Here is a 7,500-nt window from a genome sequence, read left to right as displayed (position 1 = left end):
CTCTCTCTGTATGCCTCTGTGTGTGTGTATGCCTCTGAGTGTGTGCCTGTGTGTGTGTGTGTCGGTGTGTGCCTTTGTGTGTGTGTCTGTGTGTGTGCCTCTGTGTGTGTGTCTGTGTGTATGCCTGTGTGTGTGTGCCTCTGTGTGTGTGTATGCCTCTGTGTGTGCGTGTATATATATAATCAGAAATACCCAGTGTGTCCTTCTTTTTTCAGGAAGATCGGGTGCAACTTGTGGGAGATTTGGTTGTTAGCTCTAGCTAGTCAGGCAATCTCGCAGGCGCCCCTCATTAGTTCATAATTCCTACATTGTTGGTTTGTTTTTCTAATTTTCTGGTTCGCTTTTGTTAAGATTGCTGTGAAGATATTGCTACCGCTGTAAGTATCTTTCCCTTCCATCTAAAACCGTTTTTTCTTTCTGTTTTCAACAAAAGACTCTTCCTGCGCTGAGCACAGAACAAGCCGGACAGGATTTCGTAACGGAAGCAATTATAATGAGGTAAGTCTTATTTTTCGGCTGTAATTACTGCTTATCAATTGGATATCGAATGCTCTCTTTCATAACGTATATTATTATAGAACCCTGAACGGATTGGTACAAGATTACAAAGATTCTCTCAAAGTGATAGCATGTTGTCAAATTAATGTGACAGTCCCATAAAGGGGAAGAATGCTACTCTGTTATTTAGCCCTAGGATGCTGGTTTTGCTGGGTGGAGGTGCTTGTCTCCACTTTAAAAACAAATGTGTCAAGTCCAACAGGAACCGGTGTTTCCTAGGGCTAAATAACAGTAGCATTTTTCCTTTTTATGGGACTGTCACATTAAGTTGACAACATGCTATCACTTTACAGTTCTATATTTAAGAGATGAGGAATTATGTACATTATTTACATTTGACGGATATTTGTCCTCATCTTGCTTGTTGTTAACACAACCTTTCGGCTGATGTACTCTCCAGCCTTCATCAGGTGCCATGGGGAAATTTCGAACCTGGGTTCTCATTCCGTCAAATGTAAATAATATATATACATACATACATGTATGTATGTATGTATATATGTATGTATGTATGTATGTATGTATGTATGTATGCATGTATCAATCTGTGTGTGTGTTTGTGTTTGTGTTGAACCGCTTGACAACCGGTGTTGGTGTATTTATCTCCCCATAAATAGCGGTTCGGCAAAAATACCGATAGAATGGGTACCAGGTTTTGAAAAAAATAAGTACGGGGGCCGATTCGTTGAACTAAAAATTCTTCGAGGTGGTGCCCCAGAATGGCCGCAGTCTAATGACAAACAAGTAAAAGATGCGTGTCCAATTTTGTTTAAAGACAGTGAAGTGTGTTTTGAGGAGCAATTTAGCTTCTACTTCTATTGTGTCAGGTGACCAAGCAGAAGCTTTCCTGTTGGCTCCTACTAAGTCTGGTTGTAAACACACAAATGACATTTCAGAGATAACAACGGAGTGAGTGACCGTTTGTTCACTTTTAAATCTCTCACAAATAACACATCTCTGACTGTGTCCACAATTAAATATAAATCCTCAAAACGGTTTTATCCGATCTCTGATATTGTTGCCACCGCTGCCGCCGTCGCTGATGTTGTTACTGCTGCTGCTGCTGCTGCTGCTGTCGTTCTTGTTGTTGGTGGTGGTGGTCGTCGTGGTGTTTAACCCCAGGACAAGACCTATTAAAAAGATAGACCTATGCTACATTGCCCCAGACGACCATTCCGGCTTTGTTTCTTTTTTGTTTTCAGGGATGATGTAGCATTATGCATCTAGGTCTACATTATTCAAAGTGTCTGTTTTTGGGGGGGTTTTTTAATGACGTAGGCTTTGATTTTAGTGAAATTTTGGTGTTGTTTCTATGAAGCCGAACGATCATGATAGGCTCCGGTTTTGATGACGGTGGTGGTGGTGGTGGTGGTGGTGGTGGTGGAGGAGGAGTAAGAGGAAGAGGAAGAGGAAGAGGAAGAGGAAGAGGAGGTGTAACGTGTGCAGAAGGCCACGGCTGGAACGGCTTTGATTGATCAGGACTCACCCCAGGTCTAAACAACAATTCCAAGTTATGGTACATTGGAAAGGTTCCAGTAATCATCTAGTAGTAGCAGTAGTAGTAGTAGTAGTAGTAGTAGTAGTAGTAGTAGTAGTAGTAGTAGTAGTAGTAGTAGCAGTAATTTTAGCAGTGGTAACTGTTGTTCCTTACTAGAAATGTTGGTATTAAGGAGTTGTATCAAGTATTAGTAGGAGTGACTCCCCCCAGCAGCAATGGTTGTGGCCGTAGTAGTCGTGATATCAGTGTCACTGGTAGAAGTAGCCATAGCAGCATAAGTCCTAAAAAAAAACAAAAGAAAAAGACAAATACAAACCTCGATACAGCATTTGGTCCTACCCGAGAAAACGGGGAGGAAATGAAAGTGAGAAACACAATAACAAATCAACAAAAATCTGAAAGAAATTACACAAAAACCGTAAAAATATTTTGTTCAAAACATCCAAGTGAAGACAAGAAAACGATGAAACACGTGATTCAAATGTATTAAAGACAACATACCGAATGAACAGCCACGTGATACTTCATTGGAGGGAAAAAAAGAATTGGATAGAAAATTTGCTGCTTGGGAAATGATTCAAAATAGTAACAAAGCAGATATATTCGATAAATGGCTAAACTCAATATCAATGATTCTGCCTGGAAAGCACTGAATAAAACCCATCCCAGAAGAACCAGACATACGAAGATGACTACGGGAGAAAATAGCTCTAGAGAAAATGGGAATGGAAACCGAGCTGCAAAAACTGAGAGATCAAAACCAATAGAAAAACTTTTAATCCATTCATCAAGAAATTTCCGTGGAATACAATCAAAAAACACTACTACTACTACTACTACTACTACTACTACTACTACAGCCTTGTCTCAGACCAGCTACAGTGGAACTGTCAGTGACCAGGTGGCAGATGGTGCGAGGAAAATGTTTACACCAATTTAAAAAATGATTAAAGAACGTTAATCTGGATTTACAAGCTGGAGGTTTCGAAGTAGCTTTATGTATGTATGTATGCATGTATGTATGTCATTATTCAGTTTATTTCAAGATTTCTTGCCAATAGAGAATGAACCGGTTTCTAACCTAGGTCCAAGACCCCTTCATTGGAATTTCAACATCAACAACAGGGTATTTTTGTTCGTATGTATGTATGTAAGCAGGTAATAGCCGTTTGACTCAGCTCCATTCAACTTGAGGTTGCATGAAGAGCCAAACAGCTATGAAATCATAAATGTAACCCATACTAAATGTATTGAGTGCTACTTTTTTTCGCTTCCTCACTCACTTGTGAAAATGTGTGTGCGTGCGTACGTGTGTGTGTGCGTTCAAGAAGATGGCTGACTATGGCTTCGACGTTGCAGCCTGTTAGACTTCGTCTTCCTGTGAAAGTATGTAATAAATATGTACTCTACAGAAAGTATTGAGTAATTCTTCAGTTTAAAAGCAAACATTAATATCCATGAATGCGTGGAGGAAGTGGGTGGGGGTTACAGAATAGAAAGAGACAGAAACAGGTAGAACGGTGAAAAGCGTGCATGCTAGTATCTACCTCTCTTATCCATTTCTCTTCCCGCGTCAAGTTTTTCATCATATATTTAAAGCGACTAATAATAGCAAAACCAGGATAATATTCCACTTTAAGACCGGAGTCTATGGCATACTATTGCTGAAAATAGCGCTGTTGGTATCGATTTGTACTGTGAGAGAGAGAGAGAGAGAGAGAGAGAGAGAGAGAGAGAGAGAGAGAGAGAGAGGGTGCTGGTTTGCAGGGTCTGGTCGGTAAGGTACGCGGAGATGGGAGAATAACTGGAAGAAGAAGAAAAGAAGAGGAGGAGGCGGAGGAGGAGGCGGAAGAGAGAGAGAAGTCAGATAATCAAGGGAGGTAGTAGGGAATAAATGTAAGATTGGGATGGAGAAGAGTAAGGAGGGAGGGAGGGAAGGGAGGGAGGTACGGTGGTGCTTCGGGAGTGGTTTCGTTCGAAGAGTGGCAGGAACAGGAGGAGCGAGTTTCCAGACCAGAAGCAAAAAGACAAGGTGTGGGGGTGGGGGAGAAGTAGGAGGAGTGAGAATGGTGGTGATGACGAAGAGGGTGACGATGATGACGATGGTGAAGAAGAAGAAGAAGAAGAAGAAGAAGAAGAAGAAGAAGAAGAAGAAGAAGAAGAAGAAGAAGAAGTGGTGGTGGAGGGGGGATTTAGGTGAATGATCGGGTTGGGGGGAGGCTGTGCGGCATCCTTTACGATTTTGACAACTATTTCTTACTTTAATTAGAAAGTCGCCCTGGTTCTGTTGCACACTAAACGCTGAGCAGCGGAGACAGAAATAATGGCCTCGTCCTCATCATCATCATCATCATCATCATCATCATTATCACCATCGGTGTCGTCGTCGTCGTCGTCGTCGTTGTAACCAACCTCATTATTAACTACAGAGATGAAAGACTACAGAGAAGGGAAAACGTAGGGATGCCTTCTGCATGTGTCGCAAATAGTTAAGCCTGTGCTAAGATACGTAAAGCAGCGAGCCAAGAATTCTAATTAATTAAAATCACATTAGTGGAACGGTTAATTTGGGTCAGTCATTAGAAATCTTTCTATTTCCCATTACCGCCACCGCCTTTATCTTAGAATCTGGCTGTATTGGTTAAGTTATGATTTCCTGAAGAAATCTAATAAAGCAGAAACATGACCGGAGTTGTCACCTTTCTACTCACACCGCTCACCATTACATTCGCACATTGTATTTCTAAGTAATTTCAGATGATTTAAATTCCGAGTTCTCTCCCTTGCTTTTCTTGACCAGAATTTATTATGAGATTAATGACTTTTATCTCTTATAAACTACGATTAGCAGCCAGTAGTTTTAATTTCCAATTTCACCTCCTTCACCTGTGTATCTGCTGGTGTGTGTGGAGGGGGATAGAGTATTATGCGTGTGTCCCTGTGTGAGTTTATGTGAGAGAGACAGAGAGAGACAGTGTGCGTGTGTTTGTGTGTGTTTGTGTGCGTGTGTGTGCGTGCCTTTGATGCAAGACCTCCAATTAAAACAGGTGGGTATGTCAAGAAGGTAACTTAGCTTCTGGAATAAATATTTGGGGCTCCGTAAGATCAACTGAAACGGTTGAAGGCGGTGCCCCAACTTGGCCGCAGTTCAGTAGCTGAAACCAGTAAAAAAAAAAAAGGAATAAAAGACTACCAATATGTCCCTCCCTCCTCCTCCTCCCTACAGAAACACTACAACTACACTATTACCAAGGCAGCCACCGCCACCAATTCCACCACCACCACATTGTTTAGCGATTCAAAACATTTCTCAAAACTCTTTGATTCGGTAAAAGAATTCTTTTTATAGCTTCGCTGCTTCTGTTTGCCATGGGCGAGGAATACGTTGGTGCGGCGGCACGGCAAGGCAAAGCTTTGAGGTCAGAACGATCTGGTTAAGCTCTTTCGTGTTGTACATGATGACCATGATGATGGTGGTGGTGGTGATGGTGGTGGTTAAGAGGATGATGATGGAAAGGAGGAAGGTGAAAATTACGATGCTAAGAGAGAAGAGGAGGAGGAGGAGGAAAAAGATGAGGAGCGAAAGAGGAGGATCACGAGGATGGAACGATGAAGAGTACAGTGATGATGATAAGAGGAAGAGGAGGTGGAAGGGGGACGATGAGGACGAAGATGGCAAATGAGATGATGACGTTAATGATGATGCTGGTGATGATGTACACTTGATCGACACAACGATAGTGATGAAGAAGAAACGACGACGAGAAGATGACGGATGCTGATGTTGAGGACTGTGGTGATGGCGGCGGTGGAGTATGATTGCTTTTGTTGATGTGATGTTTGTGTTGTTGTTATGTGTTTTTCGATAATTCATGTGAGATTTCATGGCACCTCCAGGTGCGTCTCTAAGTTGCTGCTTCTCTGAGTGTAATATTGTCTTATTTCAAGGCGGCGAGGAGCTGGCAGAATGGTTAGCACGCCGGGCGAAATGCTTAGCGGTATTTCGTCTGTCTTTATGTTCTGAGTTCAAATTCCGCCCAGGTCGACTTTGCCTTTCATCCTTTATTCCGATTCACGTGTGCGTGTGTGTGTGTAGGGACCGGACCGACTGCTTGGTCTAAATGCCCGTGGACATAGTAATAATAATAATAATAAAAACATCGAAAAAATACCTTAGGAATGAGAACCCAGGTTCGACATTTCCCCAAGACACTTGATGAAGGCTGGAGGGAATATCAGCCGAAACGTTATGTTAACAACAAACAAGATGAGGACAAATATCCGTCAAATGTAAATAATGTAAATAATCTATTTTTTATGTATTTTATTTCAATATTCAGTTCGTTTTCTCCTATTATTGTATTAGACCAAACTCCTTCATAAAGATATGTATTTCATCATTTGATGAACTTATTACAATTCATTATCTTCTCCACTTTTCCTAAGTAAACTGAGTTGAGACAGAGCTGCACTCTATTATCATTTCGGTACAGCTCTCGCTTTTGAATAATCACGCGCCGATAAGACTCCATCCATTTATTTATGTATTCTTAACACACTCTGTATTAATATTCAGTGTAATTACTGAATAAATTAGGTCATTTATCCAATTGTTGTTCGAATTTGCTTCTGTGGGATGTTCTTGGTCAGCATTATCGTATTTAGCAAATATTTCCTGGAGATAAATATTTATTTATAACCCCGGAGACTGAAGCTTTTATTAATCCGTGTTCACTGACTTTTGGTATTCTCACTTCTGCTATCTTTATTGGTTCCAACAGATTTTCTTCGATGTTCACTGTGATTGATCTGTTGCAATGGGGCCTCTTTATTCCGTTTCTTGTTAAACATGGCATTGAGACTTACTGTTGTTTAGACTCAGATCAGCTCTCAACAAATGGATCTTTTACCAAAATTCTTCCAGCTGCGACCAGCAAGTCATTTTTTTCTTGACTGCATTATCCAATGTGTATCTCTTTTAACATGTTAAGAAAGATTTGTAGTCAATCGAGAGACTAGAAACACCGTCTTTGGTTCGTAAGATCATAGGGTTACATTTATATTTTAGAAGGGTATTTGCCTGTTAGTTTAGGGATTTCATTATCTTCCTCTTGGGTCTGTTTGGGGTTATTTTCTGTTTCACGGTGATGCCCTGTATTTTTCGGTTATAGTGGATTTTGTGTTGTGGATATTTCCTTGGTGTTTGGGGAACTCACTGAGTTATATACGTGATCGTTCCTTGAAATGCTTGGCGGCATTTCGTCTGTCTTTACGTTCAGAGTTCAAATTCCACCGCTGTCGACTTTGCCTTTCATCTTTTCGGAGTCGATAAAATAAGTACCAGTTGAGTACTGGGGGTCGATGGCCTTGTACCAAAATTTGAAACCATTATTACTCATGTTATTACTTTGCTTGTTGTTGTTGTTGTTGTTGTTGTTGTTGTA

The 7,500-nt window shown here is 41.0% G+C and overlaps 1 protein-coding gene across 1 annotated transcript in view; it reads left to right on the top strand.

Moving 5' to 3' along the window:
* LOC106883653 (uncharacterized) overlaps nucleotides 1-7,500 on the top strand; it is a 125,293-nt gene that overhangs the window by 105,824 nt on the left and 11,969 nt on the right. Inside the window, exon 14 of the mRNA XM_052971436.2 lies at nucleotides 434-498. Within this exon, the coding sequence (XP_052827396.2) occupies nucleotides 434-498 (65 nt within the window). The remainder of the gene's footprint in view (nucleotides 1-433; nucleotides 499-7,500) is intronic.

This window comes from Octopus bimaculoides, chromosome 11 (assembly GCF_046866305.1).
Source record: "Octopus bimaculoides isolate indiv1 chromosome 11, ASM4686630v1, whole genome shotgun sequence".
In the NCBI taxonomy this organism is placed as follows: Eukaryota; Metazoa; Mollusca; class Cephalopoda; order Octopoda; family Octopodidae; genus Octopus; species Octopus bimaculoides.
Note: the sequence above shows the minus strand (reverse complement) of the source record. Positions and strands in the feature narration are given on the sequence as shown.